The sequence below is a fragment of the Empidonax traillii genome, unplaced genomic scaffold (genome assembly GCF_003031625.1).
Source record: "Empidonax traillii isolate 1590-97213 ecotype Southwest subspecies unplaced genomic scaffold, ASM303162v1 scaffold217:size1918799, whole genome shotgun sequence".
NCBI classification, from domain to species: domain Eukaryota; kingdom Metazoa; phylum Chordata; class Aves; order Passeriformes; family Tyrannidae; genus Empidonax; species Empidonax traillii.
In genome coordinates, this window is record NW_020955410.1 from 137,830 (window position 1) to 163,616 (window position 25,787).

Here is a 25,787-nt window from a genome sequence, read left to right on the forward strand (position 1 = left end):
TGTCTAAAACTGCTGCCTTCTTGGAGTCCATTTTATCTTCAAGTGAAAAATAAAGAATTGAAACAGAGATCACAAGCATTAACTTATCAATCATCTGTCTTCCCTGTGCCAGGACAAACAGTATTTACTTTCATCCAGAGTACCTTATTATCTGTAAATATTAACTCTGCCAAGTTCTAAGAAATATAAATGGGATGTTTTCTACAGAGGCTGAAAGTATACCATTATCTTCGTTCTAATTCTCAGTTCTGGGTTATTTCACATAAAAATTGTCCAGTTGTTTTTAGGTGACTTGTTATTTCACCAGATGTCATATTTTCTTGCTTCATGGACAAGCAGTTCCTATAAATGTGCACAGGAGTAGAAGGAAAATAAGAAAAAAAATACTGTATTGGAAATAATATAAACCTATTTAATAAGCATTTTAATGTTAGCACATAACAAATACTGATTACCAAATTTTAATCTGTAGTTTTACAGTTTAGTCTTAAAATAGTACCAAAAAATTTAACAAAATTTCTAAGCATTGAAGCTGGATACCAAAAATTCATTTAATTAAATGTTTGAGACAACATATCAGATATACTTATTTTGATAGCTGGCTATGAAACCCCTTATGTTTCAAAAATACAGCACTGCAAACATCTTTAAAATATTTATTTGGTGAAATTTGTCAAGATGATTAAATACGTTTGTATTGATCCGCCTTCGCACTTCCCTGTTTTATCAAAAAGCCTGGCTCAAACATTAGATCTACAATGTACTCTTGAGGAGGAAGCAGAAGCCCAGCTATTCCCTTGGGAGAGTCGTCAACCAATTTAACTTCATTCCAGGCTCTGTTATAGCTGCCACGAACTAAACTACAGCCAATGCCAATTCTGTCTGCTATCACCTAAAAATGAAAGAAGTAGTAGTTAATCACAGTTCATCCATGTAGCTTCCGTGATATACAGCAAGGCACAGAGATGCTTAAAAAGAAAACAAATACCTTGAAAGTGAAGAGTTTCCTTGAAACAGACTTTACAAACCTTTATTGTTCATTCTGCTTAGAAAGCGTAGGCTTTTAATGTTACTTTGAGCATATTCAATGCACATCATGAAAAAATACTAATTTTAACTCTTTTCAGATACTGATACATTTGTTTATCAGCCAGTCCTTCAGATCTCAAATGAAGTGCAACACCCACAGTATCCAGCAATGTTTTTTTTTTCTTAGTTGGAAGACTTAATTCTGAATAATATTTTGAAGTCTGTTCAAGCAATGAGGTGTAGGCCCACTGCACAGGTACAGGTCATGTGAAATATTAAGTGTAAAAATGTAACATTTTTATCAGTGTAAGTTTAGGACTCTTGCATCGCTCCAAAGCACACTCCTTGCTTTTCAGCCCTTGTAATGTGGGAAGCAATGAAATGCAAGGCAAGTGCCTGCTAGATGAAACACCTGCCTTTCCTCTGTGCTGCACTATCACAGACAAACCTATAATGGTTTCCAGCTACAAAACTGCTTTCTCAATATGCATCTGCTGGGAAGGAATGAAGTCCCAGAAGATTTGTAACTTGTTACAAATGGACGAGGATATCCATTGTTTGGAGTGCTGTGGCTTTAAAAGAGATGATCTGTTCCCTACAAAGGTTTCTTAGGACAGTGGAGGAGAAATAATTCACACCCTCAAACCATTCATAAAATAAGTTGGGAACTTTTTCTGCCCGTGGATACCATAAATTTTGGGTCGTGCTCTTTCTCCTGTGTACTCTTTCCTAGGTCCTTCCAGCTCAATGTGCTGGGCCCTTGCTTCTCTTTTCCATCCAAGAAAGAGAAAAATCCCACTAAGGAAAAAGTATGGGACAGATAACCAGACAGCACCAGTACATCTTCACATGAAGAAAGAAGAAATAAAACTTAACAGAAGTTAATGCTTGTGAACTTCTAAGAAACTAGAACATAAAAGCTGTTATATACTATCATAGAATACTGGATAGATACCAAACAAAAATTGTCCCAACAAGTTTACATTTGCAGTATGGAAAAAGAAGGAAGTCGCATAATTCAATATTCTACAGTTTACAGAAAATGTGAAATGTTTTGACTCCCAATCAAATATTTTGGCTTTTTGCCATTTATCAAGTATTCTGCTCATATCACTTAAGACAATTTAATGACAACAAGAATGCTTACAGAAAGAGGCGATGCTGGCTTTCATTCACTGGGAAATCAACTTTGCTGGTGAAAAATTACTGAAGTGTATACGAAAGATTTTACATGAATAAAAATATGGTATACTGATGCAAGTAAAGTTTTGAATATCCATTTAACATCAATATGTTATGTTGCAAAATAAATGTTAATGTACCTTGAAAAGTAAAGCCCTGTGATAGAATGTCCCTTTTTTGATTTTCCCGATGGGCACAATGTTGCATTTCAGTTCAAATTCTATTTCACTTATGTGAAGTTCCCAGCTGAAGTCATGTAGTTTGTCTCTTTCAATAGAGCCACCCATCCTGTCTGCAACAAACCTGTTCCAAATGCATATACTGGGATCAATTACAGTTCCTCTTGTATTTATCACAAAAATGTAGCAAAATGAAATTTATACGAGCAGTAAGTGAATGAAATGTGAGACTAATACTTTTTCTATGTTTGCTTAATGTTTTTAATTCAGTAATTGGCACTTTAAATATGCTTACTGATGAATACAGATAACTCAGGTCATTCATATTTGTCACAGACCTAAAACAAAGTGCAAAAACTGCCAGCAGAGATTCTGGAGAGGTCTAGAAAATCATCAGTTACTGAGGAAGTAATTACAAAAGCTAGTGTTCATCTTTGCAGATAACAGATTAGGTGAGCTACAGATTACATTTGGTTGAAATAATAATAAAACCAGGAGAATATATATGACAAAAATAAAGCCATAGGCAATGATCCCAACACAGAAAAGCAACTGTATTCCTTGAAGGTACTTCGACATGTGCTTTCTTACATCGAAGCCTGTATTTTGGCGGTGAGAGGTGAGCATGTATCCATTAAAACAAAAGGCTCAGTCACAGAAACAGATCAGAACTCACAGTTTGTGCAAACTCTGCCAAAAGAATGTCTTTTGTGTGAGTGCATGCACAGAAGACCAGGCCCTGATTTGTAAGTCCCCACCTCCTCATACACACACCTTCACCTCCCTAAGCATGGTCCCTGTATAGACAGACATTTATTCCCTGCAGTGTCTCCAGCCACAGGCACAAGGGTTATTGAGGAGCTCTTACCCTGGACAAGATGTTGCAGAACTGACATGGAAATCACAAGCCACTGCTTCAGACAGGGAGCTAAAATCTGCATCCCCTCCTCTGCAGAAACTGTGACCAGGTTCTGTCAGCACAGAACAAGCAAGGCAACCTCCGAGGCCTCATCTCTCAAAACGAGGGCTGAGGAAGCGCTGGCTCCAACAGCACAGGCACAGGGAGCTGTCACCAAGCAGGCTGGACGTGGTATCTTGATGCTGGGAATTACTGGGTGAAGCTTGGGGGGGCTCCAGGCAGTCCCTTGTGCTGCGTGTGCCCATGGCCAGCCCTTGCTGAGCACAGCCAAGCTGCCCGAGCTGCCGTGCTGACACGTGTGCACACAGAGGGGCGCTGGGCTCGTTCCAAAGGACACATCCAGCACCACTGGTGCTCCTTCATCCAGCCCGACCCCCTCTCCGGTGAGCAGAGCAGGAACTCTGCCCAGGCTGCCGAAGGATGCAGCAGCTGCCTTTTCCTGCCCTCCCTGTTGAACACACGCTATTCAGGCAGCCACTTAAAATGGAACATGCACAGAAAAATCCCCACTAAAAACATTCTACCTAAAGTTCCCGTGATTGTTTCACTGGGCTGTGTGTCTGCAAGTATTTCACTGGTTAGAAGACTGAATTTGAAAGAGCATTTTATGGATTCCACCTTGAGGAAGGCAGCATGATTTATACACAGTTGGATAGTTAAGGATGAATATCTGTCCTTTCAAATTCTGCAATCAACAAAAAAGTCATTCCTCATATCACATTAGACCACTTCATTAAAAATGAGAGTTAGTGAAAGTAACAAATTTCGTGAGACTCAGTGGGATCTGGCACCAAACTCTCCAGGTTCAGGAGGCAGCCAGGAAACTGCTAAGATAATAAAGGTTAAACTAAGGAGAAGATGAAAGCAGACACACTGCTTGGAGGTGACAGTGATTGGTGCCCAGGCTGAATAGTCAGTGTAACTAATGAATCACACATTGATAACAACAGTCTGTACATGCACCATTGCAATATTCTGGCACTATTAAATCATCAGGATATTAATTACAGCAGGACCTAAAAAGTGCATTAGAAAACATGTCTCACACTTTTGGCTCTATAGGAAAACAAAATACAAGAGAGTTCCTGTCCCGAGGGGCTTCCAAACCAAGTAGGTAAGAAACATGGTAAGAAAGAGAACAGACATGATACATGTTAAGGTGCAACCATCTCGACTGTTGGGTTGGGATTCTAGCTTGTGTTTTTAGGCTTTGCAGCACCTGGGTCTCTGGAACTCCTTGATGATACAGATACTATAGGGAGCTGATGTGTTCATTGGAAAGGATCAGTACGGTTTCACATACATGTGAAAAAAAAGCCCTAAAATTGCCCATGTGAATATTTTCAAAATGAAAAATTTACATCCTTTTGTTACTTTATTTAAAAAATATTAAGCTAAAGCAACAGAATTAGAACAAGAAGCTGAAAATCAAAAATCATGTCAGCATGCTGGAACACAGCTGATTTGGATTCCAGTTAAGAATAGGAAAAATAATAAATTTGGAAAAGTTGTTCTTGGATAAGGAAACAGTTATTTTACCAATTCAGCTTTTGGAATATAATTCGGTACTTACTGTGCAAGGGCCACAACCTGTTCCCGGGTTGTAGTTAGTGGCAGAATTGTTTTGGAAGCATCGTTAATGTAATCCATTAGAATTATGTCAGATGGTGGCAGCCAAAGTGAATTTTCTAGATTTATTTCTTCCTGGTCTTTAGGTGTAATATCAGTAACTTCTTTTGCTTTTTCCTCTTCTTTTTTCCCCTTCCCTTTTCTTACATAGAAAAGAAAATTACATTTATTTAGAATACTGTAATCTCTAAAGCTCAAATTCAAATACAGTAGTTCTCCACCAGGACATTTACACAAACTGATTAGGAAGGGGTGGAAAGTAGGAGAAATCTTTTCTCTTAACAACGAATATCCAAAATGTATAAAGCTGTAGAGAACACTTGTGGAACATTCCTGCAGGAGATGGTTAGGAACCAAGTGTCACCATCTCTACACTAACATTGTTGTAAATGGTGATTTTATTTTTGTCAGCGGCTATGGTACATCTTTCTCATATGTGGGTTGTCTAGGGGAGAAGACACTTACCTACTATGTACAGAGAGGAAAGATCTTTAGAGAGTTATGGTTTGGTTCCATATGGATATGAACTAAAAATCATGAACTCTAGCAACTTTTTACTTGATAAAAGTCTGAACTTCAGATAAAGGAACAAATGGTATCAAGAGCATGGCTGAAATCTTGACAGGACATTCCAAGAGACAATCTCTGTAATTGCAAGTCCAGGTTCTTCAAGTGTTATGTAAACTGCAACATGACTTGTCAGAGGAAGATTTTACGGGAAGTCTGTGGTTTTGTGGACTCTTTTTCATTGCTCTTGCTTCACAGTTCACTAATGCTTGGGATCTGCAAAATGACTGTGATCCTGAACAGGCATCAAGAGCCCCCGGCAGAAGTAGAAATAAAATGATTGTTCTACTCAGATTGAATATTGTGCATTTCATAAGTAATGCAGCAACTATAAAACCAGTATCTTACCAGAGGTATCATTAAGGTCGATACCATCAGACATTTCAGGATTTTTCATTTGTGGGAACACAAGAAACTAGTGTTTTGTAAGCATTATGTCTTTTTCAGCATAAATCCTGAATAGTTCTACTGTGAAATATGACAAATTTCTTCCCTTCATTTAAAGTTCTGGCTTATTTTTTAAAATGCATAGTATTTCTGGTGGTCTTGGAAGGAAAAAGAAAAAAGAAATAGAGAACCACTAGACTACATGGCTCCAGGACACACTATCATTATTGTATGCTCTTCAAATTATTCTTAAAATTTTTACAGTGAAACAGCACTCTTAAGATGGAAGGCACTGGGCAAAACAGAAGGGTTGTACATCATTATAAGTAGCTGAATTCAAGTAATTTGTCTCCAGAATACTTTGCAAACTTTTCTTTAACTCATTGAGATTTATCTTATTCTCAAAAAGCCCTTTTCATAGGTATCATAAAGCATATTATTTTAGAAGGATAACCAATTAAGATTTAATCGTAACATTATAGAAAATGTACCACCCTCTATTAAATAAACTGATCTGATTACTAACTACATGAATACTTGAAAAAAAACAGTTTTCTTTATCTAATTTAACTCTATCTAACTATAGCCAGGGAACCTTATAATGCTACATGAAACAGCCTCCTACTTATCCCTTTATCCGCTTATACACTATGGTTAAAAACGCCCTGGTTAAAAAAATTAATTATTCCAAACTCTCTGGTGTCCAGCTTAGCAGGTTTTCAAAAGAACAACTTTTACAAATGCTATAATTCTTGTTTCTTGACCATTTTCTTCTCTTTTTCCCATTATTCCCCTCTCTCCTTCCTGTACTTTCTTTCCCTATGAGAAGTGCACCATTAAATTACAGTGCTGTAGCAGGAGAATTTGTTCCTTATTCCTATTTACTCAAACGACTCTCAGATCACTAATTCTCCTCCTTCCCAGTTTTTAGGAAAAAAACACCTGAGAGAGATGGGTTTGAACAGTGATTTGTTTGGGGTTTTTGCTGCTGCTTATTTCACTCAGGTATGACTGTGTTCTGTTCCTTGGTGGAACAGCTGCTTTAAGGTTGTCTTCCACACCTGTCTCTACCTTACTCCTCAGCTGCTCAGTTCATCGTATCTGCCTAATACTTATCCCATGAGGAACTGTGGAACTCTTGTTATTTTATACAGCAATAAAATTACCAGTAAGCATTAAAGCAGACTTCTTTTTTCTTGCCCTCTTTTTTTTAATCCCCCTTTTTTTTTAACAGGGGGAATTATGACATCAGAAAAAAAAAAATCACTCTCATTTCCCAAAGCTGTTTTTCCTGCTTGTGACACTACTTGCTGTGAATGCAGAGGAATATTGCAAAGGAGAGCTCATGGCACTTAGTAGTTTCCAAGCTGTTTCTGAGTCCTGTTGAAGCTTCAGTACAGAAGTCCAAGGGGTCACCAGAGCATCAGGGTGAGGAAGAAGGCAGCCAGTATACAATATCCTACCATCAGAAGACAGCCATGACACCTATTTTCTTTCCCATTTTACAAAACTTAATACCCTGATACTCTTTAGAAAAGGGTTAAATGAGCATTTGGCAGTATTTCCTTAAATGCTGTCCTGGAACACAGCATGGAATAAATACACATTTATTAGTCTACATTAAATACAGTGTATTAGCCCAGTCAGTGTGTATATCAGATATGCAACTGTTTGATTAAAAATGCTGCTGTCAATGCAAATAAATGTCAAACTATCAACTAGCCACTTCCTCTACATCTAATTCAAACACTGCTGGCAGACAATTACAACTACTCTTTCTCTGAGCTTTCAACTATGGTTTATATAAAGTAGTATCACTTTTTCAAAACAATGGCTTTAAACAGTATTACTTTGTGCAAAATAATGATGAACAGAAACATATGATCAAAGGAAAAAATATGTAGAAAAAAGTCTAAGTGTTTTTGATACTTGGAGTCAGCTACTGACCTTCAAGTAACTCCCATATATCTAGCAAATTAATAATGATGTATGAATTATGGATTCAAAATGAATGACAATGGGGTTATAAATCATACAACTTGATCATGACATTCAAAAGCAATTATTTCATACTTGAAGAAAGAAGTCTTTGTATCCCTGCAAGGTTTACTATGGGAAATTGAGCCAGGTATTTGTTTCTTCCTAAACACAATTTTTTGCTTTTTGAAAGAGTTATGGTTGCTAACAGAGCAGTCATTTACTCTGTAATTGACATAAATTACATTTAAAAAGCAACTATCCAAGTGTATCCTCATCTCACACTGTAATAAACAAATGTCTTGTCAGAACAGGTCTCTCAGCTCCTGAGACTGTGCTAAGTGGCCTGTGACTCTTGAGCGTGTTCTGAGGTAAAGGAACCCGCCACTGGTGCAGAGCAAACACAGCTGGGGCTCCACATCTCCCCCTGCCTCTGCTCCCTTTGAGTAAACTGCCATATGCATGGTGGGTCACGACCAGAGCACGAGGGGAACCAGGAGGACCCGCTCAGTGAGCAGAAGGTAGGACAGGCCTCATGAGACACTCAAGCTGCAGTATCTGCTCTCGTGCATCCTGAAACAGGAACCTTCCACATGCAATTCGTGTCATCTGTTTCAGGTATCTGCTAGGAAATGACTGAATTTCAGAAGTGCTGGCAGTCCAAATAACAAGTCAAGTGGGAATGTCTGCCTTTTAAGTCAATAACTTTTGGATAGACTAATCTCACAGTTTGGATTCTGATTTAAGTCAGAACCTCAACCCTTCACAGTCAGTAGCTATTATCTGTCAACAATTTGCATGTCAGTTCTAAAAAAATTTATATAATTCAAATATATTCAAATAAAATTCAAAGTATAATATCCTTAAGCCTTTTTCTCTACTGCTGCTTTTGCTAAGTGAACACCATTGTGCAGGTAACTCCTCCTTTTCCTCCACTGGAGATACACAGTTAAGACCGCAAGGCAGGTTTCAGTTTTCTCTTGACTTTCTTACTGCAGATTTCTCTCACGCACAGATACACATATACACAGAATTATATAAACAGTGTAAGAAATCAGCCATTATCTCTGTCAATAACATGCCTATATGGACAGTGGTGTATCACAGTTAATGGATGAGCTTCAAGCTAAAAACTGGAAGCACAGTACTTCAGCTCCTACAACAGATTTCTCCTTTTTTTCAACCCTGCAGCACTTAGCAGTTTATAATGTCCACCACTGACTATCACTCACAGCCCTGAGCCACTACCAAGGCTCCCTATACCAAAAGAAAGGAAAATTAGGAAGTCGGGAATGGGATCCACAGAACCAGCATGATAAATGGTCAGCTCACGAAGTTAGCTAACAGAAAAGCCAAGGAGAGTTGTAGGTTATTTCACATTCCCATCAAGGACTAGAGACCATCCCATTAATGGCAAGGAGGCTCTAACCGGACTGGGTTTGGAATTCTGGACATTGCCCTGGAATTGGGCATGTACACTTGGCTTCTCCAAAAAGCACTGTTGTGGTCACGACTGTGCTGTCCTGTCCAAAAGGCAGGACAGTTGGGAGACCATGGCTCAGTTTTCTTCCACAGGAACAAACTACAGGTTAAGTATTTTATACTAGACAAGGACTAGAAATTTGGGCTTGGCTCTGTCAGGTAAGTACCCCAAGAGCTGAAGCAGAAAGACCTGTTCATTAAAGTTCATTGTCAGTGATCAGCTACAACAAACCAGAAAGAGACTGCTAAACCCCAGATATCTTGTGATCAGCTGTCTGCTGAGAGACAGACTCAAATCCTCTTTCTGTAAAAGCAGGAAATTAATTTTCCACTACAAGGGTAGAGGTTCCAGCCTATTTGGTATGGGCAGACAGACTGCAGCACTGTACCTCGTGTATCATATGGATCAGGACAAGCCTTGAGAAAGCAAAGCATTTTTATGCAAGTTGCCATCAAAATCAGGACAGTTCTTTCTAGTTCCTTTCTAGTTCTGAGCACACACAGCTTCTAGTCATCTATGGAATTTCACTGGAAGAAATTTAATCTACAAATAAGGATGCATGTAGGCAGTGTAGGAACGTTTCATGAGTCTAAGTTCTAAACTCAGAACTTCTACCCTAATTTCCCTGTGTTTTGGTTGTCAAGTTGCAAAATAACAGCATTTCCCTGCCTCCCAGGGATAATGAGAGGAAAAAAGCAAATAAATATGAGCTGTTCAACTACAGCATGGGAAGGGAGGACAAATAATCACTAAGATAGACAAAAGAATATTAGTGCAAATAGGAGGTGAAAGCAAGACTCCAGAAACATTTAACATTGTATTTAAGTGTTCAGAAACACTATTTTCAGTCAGAATGCTATTTCTAATGTTAGAGCAATAACAGAACATTGACAACCAGTAAATCTGAAACCCCTTACCTTGCTTTTTCTTTACTACCTGGTTTTGAAATAGGAGGTGGGGAATCTTGTGCCTTCTCTACTGGAAGACTGAAACAGAACAAGATATTTTTGCACGTTACTTGCATGTGAAGCTATGAAAATGGAGTTCTGATTTTAAAGGACAGTAAATATATTGTGGTATGTAAGTGGAAGAAATAACATGACCACTAATAAACCAGATATTGATTCAGGGATCAAAAAGGAAGTATGGAATACCAAATTATGGACTCAAAAGTAACTGGGGAGTAAGACTGCTGCCAAAGTGCAAGAGCAAGAAGCTGTATCAAAGCCAGAGAAAGAAAAACTGATAGTTAAAGACAACTCTAGGGATCAACAAAGAGCATGGAAGTCTAATTTGTCATAGATATTCCCAGACATCTTTATGGTGTCATATACAAGCTTAAAAGGGAAGCTAATGATACTGTAAACCAAGTACGTGATGTGTTGACAGAGAAGAAGGTTTTGGACTTGCAAAATATTGGTAGAGCAATCTTTGATCTGTGAGACTGTTTACAGGAAATGGCTCCCAGTTAAACAAGCCCAATACCAACTTCCTGCACTCAAATCTAAGAAGATTTGTTAGGCTGGCTTTAACTTCAACGGAGAAGAAATGGACACAGGTTCTTCATCAAGCCTGAGAGCTTCATACTTGGCTTTGTCCTGCCTGTTGGGATGATGTGCTTAAACTTCCATGCATTTGTCTGTCTCTCTAGAGAGAGGAAAAAAGTTGTTTTCCAAGTTCTTATTTTATAAAATACGAATCTTTTGCCTTCTAGGACATAAAGCACTGTACTGGCATTAAAACAGATGTGTCTGTACATGTGTGTGTATATATGCATGCATGTATATATCTCTCTCTATATATAAAAAACAAAGTTTGTACTGGAAACGGTGAAAATTATTAAAAACACGAGCTATTGCAGTAAATGCTAGTAGATCTAACATGACTCACTCTTCTTGGGATTTTGCATTAATGAAGATTATTGCCCGACGGTCAGTAAGCTCTTGCATGCTTAGTTCTTCCAAAGATAAAAATTTTGCTCCGGGTTTTATCTACAAAAAAATTAGCATAAAATATAAGTTGTTTTGTTCAGTTAAAGATGCAGAGAAAAAAATGTATTTAAAAGAGTAATTTAGAATTCCTAATCATAAGCCAGAGACTCCGTAAGACAAAGCTATTAAAAATATGTGAATTTTTTCTTAATTTGCATTTTCTTCATTAATTTTTCTTAGAAAATGTTGTTTATAAATAATTTAACCTGTAATTATTAAGGCATTCCAAACATAATAAGTAAATATTCCTGCCTTTGAAGGCTTTACAATACAGGATGGAATTTTCAAAAGCAACCAAGTGCTTTAGGAGCAGGTATTTCACTGATTGTTAGTAAAACTGGTATTTCTAGTTAATTTCAGTATTTTAAAAGTTTTTCTCTGGTTTAAAATAACAAGTGATACTGGAGTCAGTATCATCTTTACAAACACTTCTTTGTGAGAGAAAGGGTCATGACTCAGGTGAAAATATTACTTCTTTATGTAAAAATGAACAAACAAAATGTCCATAGGCCATTCAGTGGCAAGTTAGTATTAAGTGCACTGCAGGGACAGAGACCAGAAGACCTAAAGTTTGAGAAAGGATCTGGAGAGGAAGTAGATCTGTACAGCTCATATAGGATTGGGAAGAAAATCACAACTAAGGGGTAGTGTGAAGATGGTGAGATTTCATCCATGAAGAAAGATAATCAAAAGAGATCTGTGTAACAGCTGTGAAGCTTCAGGACACGAAAACAAAGTATTTTCTGTAGCCAGATTCTGGTTTTTGCTTCAGTACTTTTTCTAAATTTGAAGAAAAATTTTACTCTTTCTAAGTAAGAGTAGCTAGTTAGAACAGCTTACCTGACCACAGTCATAGAATCCATTAGTAATGATATTGCTTGATGATAAATATCCCAACCGGCTGTACTTTTGGGAAAGATTGTTATCAAGTAGCTTTTCCAGAGCAGCTTCACTAAACTTATTTTTACGCTGTGTTGACAGATTAATTTCTTCTAGGATGTCTAAAGCACTGATAAATACAAAAGCACTTGTAAATAAAACACAGTGGCTAATTCATTGTTAAATACTAATTAAGTGTTATTATACAGTTCAGAGTTAGTTTTCAGGATTACTAAGGCCAAGAAAAATTCACTTCCCTGTGCCCTCTGGGCCAGCAAGGCTACAATGCTCAAAAGCAAAAGCAATTCTTCAGGTAGTTAAACGCTACATAAAGTAACACAGACACAATGCCACAACCTTTTCGCAGAAGGATGTTCGGCATCACAGAGGACTTGAGGAAAAAAAAAAGATGTTAAAGGGACAATTTTCAGAGCTGACCATATGACACAGTTCAGGCAACCTCTCCCTCTCTCTCTCCCCAGCTGCAATGATGCAATTTGCAGATTCCAGTTGTGCATTATGTGAAGTGGGAGTCCTTCTGGCCCAGGACTGTTACTGTGCTTGGGGGAGGCACAGTTGGCAGATATTTGCTGAACATGAATGAGCACAGAAACACAAGCAGTTGTCTGAGCACCTGCAGGATGGCAGGATTTTTGCAGCATGGAGACAGAAACAAATAGTAATGTGAGGACATGGGAGGACAGGAATTAATTTCTTAAACTGTTTCTGGTGCTGAAACCCACATACCGATAACTTCTGTTGTGAAAAACTTAGGAAAAGCCCACTAAGAAGGTAAAGAAAACTGAATCAGGAAAATATAGCATACTGCAGTTTTAGAACTGTTTACGAATGAAAAAAAAAAGGCAGGAAAAATGGTAATATATTTGTGTGCAAACATTCAAATTTATGTGTGTGTTTTTATGCACACATGCAGACATTCTTCACATCTCAAGGAATAAACTTCATACACACACACACACACATTACATATGTATATAATGATCTCCATGTTTAGACTGCCCATTTCTCTCTGAACTACACAGGGAGCTCAGCTGTGGACATTTACAATGCAGTCTTTCAGGGTATGTCAGATGAGTTCCAGAGAACAAGTTATTCAGGCAAGGCAAGTGACAGCCTTCTCTTACAGAAGAGAGCAGTGGGAGAAGATCGTGGAGGAGCAGTTCAGGCTATGTGTCTACAGCATATTGCAGATAAGCAGCAAATAATGCAGGGAAGAATTTTAAAGGGGAAATGAATAAAGAAAGGCTAATGTGTTCAACAGTGTCTAAACCAGACGACATTACTGGCACAATGGCACAAGCTAATACTGGACAAATACAAGTTGCACCAAAAATTCTGTAAGAGCCAAACCCAACCCCCCCCAAAAAAAAAAAAAAAAAAAAAAAAGATTCAAACAGAAATGGAAACACTACCAACAGAATAGAGAAAGTAAGGGACAAACCCAAAGGATGCACAGGCAAAGTGAGACACAACTATTCAGGGACTGAAACAAAAATAAATGTTTCATATGCTGCGAGTCAGAGAGGAAGACGTAGGCCTATTACTCAATATGGGAAGAAAACTCATAGCAGATGGCACAGAAAATACTGAAGTGTCTGATGCCTTTTTGCTTCAGTTTTCATAAAAAGGTTTCAGTCTGATGCCTGGCAGTAATATTAACAAGGAGGTAGAAACAGCAGTCTTAACATGTCCAGAGTAAGTTTGAGGAGACCAAGTTAGCAGTCCCTGCGGACACTTACCTCATACCACTCTATGAATTTGCAAAAGCGACATTGTAACTATTTATAATTGTATTTGTATAGATGCCTGGAGAGCGGAGAAGGGCAAAGATATTACCTAGGTTTGAAAAACTAAGAACAAGGAAATTATAATAGATATCGTGCTGCCAAATTTCAGTGTCCAAAGAACACCATATCAAATTATTAATCAGTTTGCAAGCAACAAGAGATGAGAAATAGCCATTATGTATTTGTCAAGAATAAATCTTGTAAAGTCAATGTAATCCTTGCTGTGATAGGGTGAGCGACTTGATGTATAGGCAGAAGAAGTAGATGTGAGATATGAGTTGACTTTGAGATATGTTTTGACTTTAATTAGTCTTTTCACATATTCCTACTTGAATACTTGTGAGCAAGTCAAGGAAATATGATGTATATGAAAATAACATGAAGTAGTGCCTGACTAGTTGAAAAACTATGCTTAATGTATTATTATCAATAATATCCTGTCAAACTGGAAAGACACATCAATTAGAGTCCTACTTTGATACTATCACAAAGAAGGGATTAAACAAGAACAGTGCCATATGCAAGATAAAGAAAATAGTTACTGAGCTTTATTTGATGGTGGCATGACCTCATCTGACATACCTCATCCAGGGTGGGAGATGACACTTCAAAATGGTATAAATAAAGAAGAGAAATTCAGAGATGTCTGACAAAATGATACAAGATTTCAAAGCAAAATTAGTTTACATTTTTATTTTGTCATGAAAAAGAAACTGAGAGAGGAATGCGGAAAATGAGAAAATTCAGTAAGTTAAATTGCTATAAAAAAGTGGAAATTCAATCCCACTGCAAGTAGGACAACATGTAGTTGGATTGATTTGATATAAGAGATCTTTAAAACTCAGAAATCCCTTCTAATTATAAGGATACTCCACCACTGGAACAGGTTGCCTCAGAAAGTTGTGAAAACCCCATCAGAATCAGTATTTACACCAAACAAACCAAAACTTCAGGGTACTTTAATCACTCTTAAAGTAGATAGATGCATAACATCACCTTTGAGGTCCCATCCTGATCTAAACTTTTGAGAGTCTCACTTTGCAGGATTCCCTCATGGAGGGATTTTAAGTATCCATGCAGTCATCAGAGAAGTGCCCAGCAGAGGGAGCAGGGCAATTACATATATTTTAATTTAACAGTAACTAGAAGTCACCCTGTCTGAGGAGTCTTGTGTCATAATTCTTATAACCTACACCAGCTTTTGTAATTCAGATATTAATATATGGACATGGGAGCTTCTAAGAAGGAATAAAATAGAGTCACTTTTATGTGACACTTCAGCGCATCTGCAGTTAACCAGAGATTGTAAATCAAATCTAGCCTGTGTATAATAAGTACAATTTACTGTATATTAAACTTAGTCTGAAACCTTTATTTCAGTTTGAAATGTATGGGGCACTGTAGTTTCTAATTTTGACTGATATAAGCAATCTTCAATCTCAAGCCTAATTCAGTCACAGAAACAATAAATGCTTTATAATTCCAGATAGTTCTCTCTACAGGCTTATATTTTGTCTGAAAACCTCTGTTCCTAAAAATCAATACCATTTCATCTGTAACATCTGTGGTGGAAAAGTAGTTTCTGCTTACCAAAAAGCTTTGTTATTCTGCTGTAAATATGTAAAGATTGACTTTAATTGAGTTTTCACATCAAAAATTTCCTATTTCCACTCACCCTAGCCTGCATAGTTCAACAGCAGTTGGTTCATCACTTGCACAGACCGTAACAGCCCAACAGGCATTTCTTCTGACTTCGTCATTCTTAGAATGCAGCAGTTCAACGAGTGCTCCCAGTCCACCTGCATTTCTTAACTGTGAAAAAGTGAAGACATGGCCACTTACATCTTTCATCTATCCAAGCAAGAACAGCCTGTGAAATTCCCCTTCCAAAACATTCAAACCTGGTAGACAACTTGTGCTGGGCTTGGTAGAAAGGTCAATTATGGGTATTATGTGTTCCCATGAACTGCACAGGCTGGAGCTGAGTGAGCTTCAGAGTAGTACAAGACAGACATCCCTTCTGGCTCTGCCTTACTCTTCAGTTATTAGGCTGCCGTGTGGAACCTGAAGAGACTATACGACCCAAAACTGCCACAGAGAGTTACACAGCTTTTTCTGTGTTCTGTTGCCTCCCAGCAACTAATTTACATCACAATACATTTGAATCTGTATTGTATGCATGACAATCTTATTAACATCCTATTCTCTTGTGTGCTACAGTATCTTTCCTATACATGCTGGAGGAAATATTGCTCATTTGGATTTTCGAAGAGAAAGACATTTTAAGGACACTGAAAGAGGTAGATTAATTTTCCATGCCCCTTATTTGTGTCCTAATTAACAAACTTGACCCATGAGAAAACCCCATTTCATGATTTATGAATGGACATAGCATCATTCTTATTTATAAAAATACTATGACCAATTAAGATACAGCAAAGAGTTCAACTTGATGGATGTCACTGATCAAAGGATTAATTATGAGTTTTGTCTGAATTGCATTTACTCAGTGCACGTCCAATATTTCTTTAATCAAGGTCAGATACTGCCGTTCAGGCCTTGAAAGTGGGCAACGAACAGAGGGAGAATCAAGAGGACTGAACTTCTCATGTCCAAAGCTCAGCTGAAAGAAACCTTTAATGCTCCTTAACATGGAGATCAAGATGTACCCCTGACTAAAACTCATGGAAGCCAGTGAAAAGCTGCAAAGCATTAATTTGGTGCAAGCAAACACAGCAGTAAAAATACAAATTAAAGAAAACCTTTTCCAAAACCTCATGAAAAACTGAGCTAAACTCAGCAGAACAAGCCTATGATGAAAATAAAAAATTAGTCACTATCTAGAAAGCTCAGGACTTCTAGGAGAGACACAAAAGATTCCAGGTTAATTTAACTCCGGCCTCACAATCTAGAAATGTTATCAGTAATCACAACTTCAAAGAGCAGTTTTACCTCAGTTCTTGCAACAGCATCACAACCAAACGCAGCCACAGCGAACGCTGCTTTGCTCTGCACTTGGCTGTTGATGGAGTGCAGTGGTTCCACAAGGGCACTCATGATACCATGGCTCTGGATACTGACACGGGACGACTCTTGCATGGCCAGATTTGTCAGCACTGTAACAGCATTGACAATGGTTCCATCTCTCTGAGCACTTAAGGTATTCACTAATGGCTCAATTCCTTCAGCCTCAGCAACAGCACTAGCGAAATAAAGGAGAGGAAAAATATTTGTTATTTTAGGACCATTTTTCCTTCTTAGTGTGCTGTATTTACCAACTAAATTAGTATTATGTTTCAAGATTTAATTATGTATATATATGTGTGTGTGTGTGTGTGATTTATATATGACTCACGGTGAGAAGTTCGAGAGACAAAACCTAAGCAGACAAACCAAGTCACAAACTTCTGCATTCTTTAAGTTACTATGGGATTCTTTCTGAGGTATTGAACAAGTCAATTAAATCTTGCATCTTCTTAAAGAGGTATGATTTTTGTATTTTAGTTCCAGGCAAATGTTTCTGCAGACATTTATCACCTATCACCATAAACATTCTAGCACTACTTCTAATGAGGATTATAGTGCATGGAATGTCACATTTTTCTCTGTTTGGTCTCTGTAAATTTTTATTTTGAGGTACCTAGGTAATATAAACATAGTCAACCAAGTTTCTGTCCTTATTATAGCGTAAATGTTCATGCTGCAGTTCAGTGCAATGTAGGAATTACTGAGCTGGCTTTATATGAGTTAGCAGGATTAATAGCAGGGTCATAAGGGCTGGCTATGATTGTGATTCCACATCAGCTAGTCTATCAACAGCAGATCCAGTTTAAATATTCCCTCTGTTCCCATGCATCCATGGTTGAAGGCTGCTGCCTCTCAGCAGTGCTGGGACAAACACTGGTGTGGCCAAGTTCTAAGCTAGACATGCAAAACAAACCATTTCCAGATAAAACTGGTGAGTTTGTTGGGATTTTTTTCCTAAGGATCATTTCACAAATGTAGGTTAGAGAATATCCAAGGAAAAAAAAAAAAAACTGAAGAAGCACTACTAAGGAAATGGCAACTTTGGGCACAAGACAGCAGAAGGTGCAGGGAGCTGCACTATTAGAGGATATATAACTTTACTTTGAGCTCATCTGTTAAACAAAAGTTGGCAGTGAGAATGTGCAGATGACAATCTGAATTTTCCTTGCAACTGCTTTTTATACCCTCTTTTAGTACATTTTATCTCCATCAAAAACATAAAAAGCTCTTCAAGGGAAGAGTGTACACTTTTTATAAATTTGCTACATTTCTGTGAACACATTAAATAAAAAGAGAAACCTGCATGTAAACTGTAACAGCCTCTTACCAAAATCTGACTAACCTTTTGATAACTTTCACAGTTACAAAATAAACACAAGCTTAGAAGTATCACATGTAAAAGAAACTGTTATATTATCAAAGACTGGCAATGCACTGGTGAAAACAAAAAGCCATCAGGAATGCTGACAGTAACACTCCTATGCAAACGGGACAGAAAGCAGAATACATGCCAGCCTGTGCCATGTAATCCCATTACATGGGCAACATGATGTAGATCTTACTGTGAACTATCTTAGTGCAAGTATCTCCAGACTGTCAGAGAGGGGGATGCAGATGCTCCTGAGCATACCTGGAATGAGTCAGCAGAGGATAATGGGGTTTGTCACTGATCTCTGCCTCAGGTACAAGGCAATGGCAGCTCACAAATAGTGCTGGTACATGGATCTAGGGAAGGCTGGCAGGCAGTAGTTCCCACTTTGGAAAACCAGGGAAAAGGCAGCAATCCAGGGACAGAAGGTGAGCAGGCTCATTAGCTTGGGTGTGTGTTAAGATATAGGGTTAATTTGGTGTAGACTACTTGGTCCTCCTGGAGCACCAGTAGCTTTAATGCAAGCACTTCAGTCTCTATTCAGAAGTGAGTCCCATGTTTTCAGATGTCCCACACTGCATTCCTCTGTCTTCAAGCAGCTGGATTTCCCTTCACCTTTGTGTCCTCCTTCCCCTTCCTTCCTTGACCAGATGAAGAAGACCTGAAAATGTTTTGTTTGGTGGGTTGCTTTTTTTGTTGTTGTTGATTTGGTTTGGGTTTCTTCCTTAGGTAAGGCCACTGTATTTCTAGGTTCTTTGGTTAATACTGTCTTCTTTTTGCTACAAAATTTTAGCCAAATTTCCAGCTTCAGGACTTTAGTAGCTCTCTCTAGGCTGCTGTATATGAAAAAATCCTGGACAGGATTGCACATGTAAGAATCAGCCATGCACCACATGTATCATGGGTTGGTTGGAAAACATCACATTCACAGCACGTGTAACAGTGTCACGATGTACCTGCTGGCAAAGTGTGGGAGTGACTCACATACATGCACACGGCCATACACAGTAAGGCATGTCCATAAACTATCTAATTTACAGCATTACACATACGTTATCCAGGAAGGAAAACATCCCAAAAACCAAAACCAAACAGTTTCTCCTTTACAACGAATACAAAGAAATTCCAGGATTTATGGGACAGATTAACTACTCATGAAATGCACCACTGCATCTCACAGGTGTAATATATCCAATACTTCTGCAGAAAGTACAGGACTTACTATTCCTATACTACAGCCAAGAACACATGTATTCTCCCACAGGAAATCCTAGTAAACAGATCATCCCTCACAGACTGGTTGCAGAACGATACAAAGCACTGAATGACGTAGCCGATCACATTACAGGCAGATTTACTATAATTTCCATAAAGCCAGCAAGTACATAAGCACTTCACAAAAGAGCAAGGTGACAGCTCCGCGTGTGTTCAGAGCTGACCTCAGCGAGGTACAGAGCACACCCAATTTTCTCAAGTGCCACTCAACTTCAAAAAGGTTGAGAACCACTGATTTAGAAGATCATACATATTTATTTCAGATCTGCGTTCTGCGCAGACTCATTTTGAATCACAGTGTCAGGAGTACAGTTTAATCAAGGAGAACAACTGATCACAAGGCAAAAAGATTTTGTTAGAAGTGACAACAGAAGGGAACAGGAGCTGAAGGTAACCAATACCTTTGAGAATACGTTTTTAAGAGGCCGTGAACATCTGAGGCCAGTGCTTTGTTCTGATAACAGGGACACAAATAGAAGAGATTCTGAGGGAAGAAGGAAGAATGGAGAATCCACAGTCCAACTCAATCCTACTCTGTAGCCCTCCGGAGAACACAGAAATAGCACTGTCACCCTGGGCCACAGAGCCTGACCTCAAAAGGGAGCTGAAAGAATGAACATACTGAAGTTCTTAAGGTGTTGAAATACTACAACATTAAGATCTAAGTACGGAGGTCCTTGTTCCTTTCCAGCCTGGGCAGAGGCATGCACTGTGTAATTCTTTTGTTATAAGGCAACAAAAGTTGGAGAAAGTTTTTACCAGCACTGTCTTTGCCTAACGTAGATCAGCTGTAGCCTCTCTCCCCGCCTGCAGGACACTCTCCTTCAAACACATCCTGCTGAGACGGTGCACTTTATCAGTGCTCCCACTACAGAACTACATCCTCAAGGAAGAAGTGTGCCTTGGTTTAGCTGGAAAAAAAAGTGTACACTTTTTGTGTGGAAAAGGAGTAAATTATATAAATCCACAGGGTTTTTTTTCCCCTCCATGTTGTGTAAATATTCAGAATACATTAACTTTCCTAAATATGGAGAAAAAAGGTAAGGTTAAAGGAAAGAAGACAATGACAAGAGGGGAATAAAAAATAATGTTGCATTTGCAACCTGTTTTCTGTTCAAAAGTGGAGGCTGTTTATCTGAAATACAAACAACAAGTAAAAACAGACAAGATAGCTGCAGGAATTGCAGAGCTTAAATTAAATTCAAAATAATTCAAATGTTATGAATTGTAAGCACATATTATGATCATTAGAATGCCTAACTGAATAGTCATTTACTTTAACCAGGGTATACATGGTTCAGGTACCCTAAGGACCTTAACCATGCTCTTTAGTGAAACAGTAAAATTCTGACTGCAACTAGATTCAAATTACTGTATTCAAGAATAAGTAAAATATTTTTCCCAAATGTCATTGGAAAGACATATATTAAAAGGTCAGATAATAAATATTTAATTTGTTAATTTTAATTATACACTGTAACACGTTATTAAGAGAGATTCTTGAATATTCTTTATAAGATAATTTAAGACTAAAAGAATAAATGCTGAAAAGTAAAAAACCCAAATATTTCCTTTACTGCTTTTACTGCAAAAAAAAAAGTTAAACATTGTCAATAAAATCATTACCAAAAGTTTCACAATACAAACCTTTTTTAGCAGATACTTTGGAGATTTATAATGATGTGCCTGAACTGAATATTTTGTTGCTTTAGGTGCAATAGGAAAGTTCAGACGTTGTTAGAGTGTTGTGAAAATAATAATCAGTTAAAATTTGACCAAAACTCTGTGGGGTTTTTTTTTACTTTATTTTTAGGACTGTAAGCGTTTTGGGGCATGAACCACCTCTTTGTTGGCATCATAGTAAGCATAATAACTCTGATCTGTGACCAAGCTTTCTAGCCACAGCAAGAAAAATAACGGATTATTTACTTAGTGCATACAGAATGGTCCAGCTAGCTTTTCCTCCTGAAGAGAAGGTCTAGCCTAAGGGAGAAAGCAACTAATAGTGTTCAAAGACCTGCCAGAAACCCCTGAGACTGCCCCCCAAACCTCCAACCTAAACGACCTCCCAGAGAGGGGAGATAGAGGGGAAGAGCAGTGATGCAGCTTGACACCACTGTTTACTCTGGATTGTACTAAATTTACACTCGTGAGACTGACACTTCATAAAAATGATCAAGTATGTTTGGTTCTGCTTCTTCTACCACAATTTAACATAAACTGGTTTATATTAAATTATATTTTTATTCACTTCTATACTGAGGATTTAACATAATTTCTGTTCAGAAAAGATTCAAATTTTTCCTCCTCACAAAAGCCATTGGACTCCTTATGGACTTAATTTTTTTAAAATGTGTTTTCAACTGCATGTTTAATTTCTGTGCAAAATTACTGTGATTGTGTGTGAGGTGCTTAGCTAGCCATTTATGCCTGTGCATATCTCATTTTCATACATAATTGCATGTAAATTATGCATAAGAATTATGCATCTAATTACACATACATTTTTTAAAATCAACTCTATCTGTTGGTAAATCACACGACTTCTTTTTTCACACATGGCATTTCTGATCCAGCTCTCTTACCCAATTTCTGAGAAAGAATATCATAACCAGAAGTTTGAAAAACCCTCAAGAAATAGCTTCCTTTTTATCCCTTAAATGTATTAGCATTCTTCATTTGCCTTGTTATGCCATCAGAATAATCACATCCAATAAATGCCTTCTGCATTTAGTAAAAATTTCACTTTGTGATTTAATTATTTTCAAAAGTAATTGACTGTTGTACATAGTCATTCGTATTTTATTTAAAAACTAATATTACTTCCGTTTTCTTTACTATAGAAGGGAAATTAATGTAGTATGTTTATTCTGAGTAAGAGAATCTAGCACAAGAGACTCTGATCTACAATTTGGGGCCCCTTTGTGCTCCAATAAAAATATTGATGATATCAACAAACCATATTTAATTTTTCATTTCAGGAACTGAACCTTCTATTTCTATCTTATAATGACAAGTAGCTTGTTAAAACATCAACAAACCTAAAACTCAATAAACCTCGCAGTCTGGAAGCAATAAAACCTTAAACTGTCTGACTCATTTAGCAACTCACAGAGATATGTCTGTCATTGAATTCATCTGACAAAGTTACATAGATCTCAGTTCTAAAACTGTAGTATACTTAATTTAAAATATTACAGGCACATTGGTAATGAGCTATCTGTTCATCATATCTGAGATTTTCAATTATAACATTATTTGCAACCTTTGTTAAGAATTTCTGACACTTCCACTATTACGTGGAAGGCTTGAAATTCAGCAATAAAAACTCTTTTACTCCTGAAAGATCCCATGTACTTTCAGTCAGGATAAGCTAATGAAAAAGACACCATCCTCCTCTCTTTTTTCTGGTCCAAGAAGCAGTGCATGCAAAAATTAGTAACTCAGCACAAATATTGTGAGTCTGGAGCCCACACTGTTACAAAAGCAAAATAACAAGGATATGCAGGTGTTGCCACAGCAACCTTCATGGAGGTGTAAGGGAAGGAAAGAAAATGCCAAATCAGGGTCTCACAACAACTCTGAACACAGGAAGCGAGAATATGGTGGCTCTTCTTCATCTCTGGAAGCACCAGCTGAGGAAGGACAAAAAAGCTGTGCCAAGTCAGTCCCTAAACACAGTACTTGAGACTGTGAAACTTGACACCGTCTTTCACTTCTGGACAACTCTTTTCTGGATAACGGTGAACTTATCTCAAATGTCAGGAGCCTGTTCTGTCTTGCTGAAAGCTCAAGCTCTTACAGCGATTCAGAGGGGAGAAATTTATGCTTTTAGTTTTCTCTCTTAAAATTACATCTCTAAGAAAATACACACGTACTACTATGTTAAGATAAAATTACTGAGGTTGCATGTCAAAATGCTAAAAGTTACTTGTAAAAGCTTATTTTTACCCTCTCATGTATAAGACAGTACAAGTAGACAACATGCCACAGTCAGTGCACAGGTTAAATTCACAGCATAGTCAGCCATAACCCTGCAATTCCCTAGCAGACACTTAAACAAATTCACACCACGCTAAAGTAAGTTAAAACATACACTTAATTAATTTGCATTTAATTTAGAAATATACTATAAAGAAAATGCACCAATAAATCTGTTTGAAATTTACTTGTAAGTAAAATAGCCCTTGCCACTTTAAATTCATAAAAAGTATAATTTATCTCAGTGCATATCCCTGAATGTCACTGCAGGGATACAACTCGAGAACAATCATTGTACTTGTGCCACTAGATGAAAGAAAGTTTTCCCTCCCAGGTTTCAAAGTCTCCATCTGTGAAGAAAGATGTTTCCCCTTATCCCACAGAAATCTACCATGGGAAGTTACACATGCTCCAAGTGACATGGAAGTGACATATGCTCCAAGTGAAATTCCAGCCTTCCATGGCTAAGACAGTGATCATAGTGCAAGGCTTCGAAGGTAGGGGAGTGCAAACAGCACAGAAGATTTTGCTATATCAACAAGGAGTAGAATTTCTACATAGTTATCATTATCCCAATTTAGAAGTGTTCTGTTTTCTCTCTGAACCTCTTTTGGATGTACTTTGGTTCCCATGCACTTTAGGATGCGGTGACATGAGATCTGTGTTAGAAAGAGATGAATGCTCGGTATTGATCTTTGTCTTTAGTTGCCCGATTGGCGACAAAGTTAAAAACAACAGCAACAAAACCCCCAAAACTCCAGGAAAATGCATCACAAATTTTTTTTGTAACAGAAGAACTGTACTGGGACCAAAACACAGTCACAGTGTCTGAGTGTACAGAGGGACTTTTCCATACAGCCACTCTTTCACACATCCAAGAGAAAAATACAACAGCTGGCTGTAGAAAACATTTTTCACCTGCCAGCAGGGCATGATTTAGGGTACCGTCCGTGGGTTGTGTATCAGTCATCTGATGTGATGTTAAAGTCTTAGAGGGAACACATTTCTGATTGATATCCCAGCATTAGGACTTAATTCAGTTTTTCTGTCAAGGGGAAAAAATTACCATAAAATATTTTGCAGTTTTCAGTGGAAGTCAATATATAAATGACTGTGTTGTCTTTTTATTTATTTATTTTTTTTTAGAAAGTATCCACCACACTATGGATATACAGTAAGATAAAAAAAAAAAAAAGAGGGATCTGTCTGTGGCATGAGATAACTCTGTATTTTACAGGCTGCAGCAGAATGGATGCTAATATCAAAAAACAGCACAAACCACAAAATCCAAAAAATCCCTTTATCTTGCAGCACATGAACTCAAAAATATAATTCTGACACTAGGGGTCAGTATTAAAACATATTACATCTACACAATACTGCCAGCAGCATTCTATTGTTGATTTCCTCCTTAAAAAAAACCCACAAACTTACGTTATAAAGAACTATAAAACCATAAAAAAGACGAACCCTACAGTAGATTATCACCTATTTGTGTTATTAAGTGTAGGTCTCATGCTAGAAATTTGTGTTCCTGTTCTCACAAATTAACACATATATTCATGCAAATGTATTATCTTACATAATATCAATGCTTCAATATTTGTATGAATTAGGTTCCATCTACAGTCTTGAAAGAGAAAAGCTATTATTAAGTTTTCCATTTTTTAATAGGGAAGATTACTACGTAGCTATATTACTACCTAATGGTAGTAATCACTACTTCCTATTAATAACAACAGTATTTTGAATGTAAGAAAACTGGACATTCTTTAAATTCACTCCTTGACAGCCATACCCATCTTACAAACAGTAAAAAGTCTGCTGTGGGTACTGAAAATCTCTGTTTAAAAAGGTGACTCTCACTACAGGTGAGTATTATCCACATGGAACAAACTGAGGATGTATTTTGAGTCATTAGATCAGTGTATGAATTTCAGTATGGAATAGATAAAATATCCACTGAAGTCAAGGGAACAACTCGCTTTCTCTTTGCTGGACACTGTCCATAACCAAAAAGTTTCCAACCTATCTTCCTATCCCAAGCTCCTCCCAAATCTTGACAATCTTGATACGTTTAAGAAAGTCTACATTCAGATGCTGCG

General features: G+C 37.6%; 1 protein-coding gene across 3 annotated transcripts in view; it reads right to left on the minus strand.

Annotated features, from left to right (window-relative positions):
- Positions 1-391: 391 nt before the first annotated feature.
- The window catches only part of ARMC3 (armadillo repeat containing 3), a 61,360-nt gene continuing 35,964 nt past the window's right edge, over positions 392-25,787 (minus strand). The window contains exons 12-19 of one of the 3 annotated variants that reach the window (XM_027887587.1): positions 16,983-17,232; positions 15,706-15,842; positions 12,184-12,352; positions 11,243-11,343; positions 10,270-10,338; positions 4,883-5,080; positions 2,352-2,514; positions 392-892 (exon numbers count right to left, since the gene is read on the minus strand). In XM_027887587.1, coding sequence (XP_027743388.1) covers positions 683-892; positions 2,352-2,514; positions 4,883-5,080; positions 10,270-10,338; positions 11,243-11,343; positions 12,184-12,352; positions 15,706-15,842; positions 16,983-17,232 — 1,297 coding nt within the window. In that variant the 3' untranslated portion in view covers positions 392-682. The remainder of the gene's footprint in view (positions 893-2,351; positions 2,515-4,882; positions 5,081-10,269; positions 10,339-11,242; positions 11,344-12,183; positions 12,353-15,705; positions 15,843-16,982; positions 17,233-25,787) is intronic. The other 2 variants (XM_027887588.1, XM_027887590.1) reach the window with 2 other exon arrangements.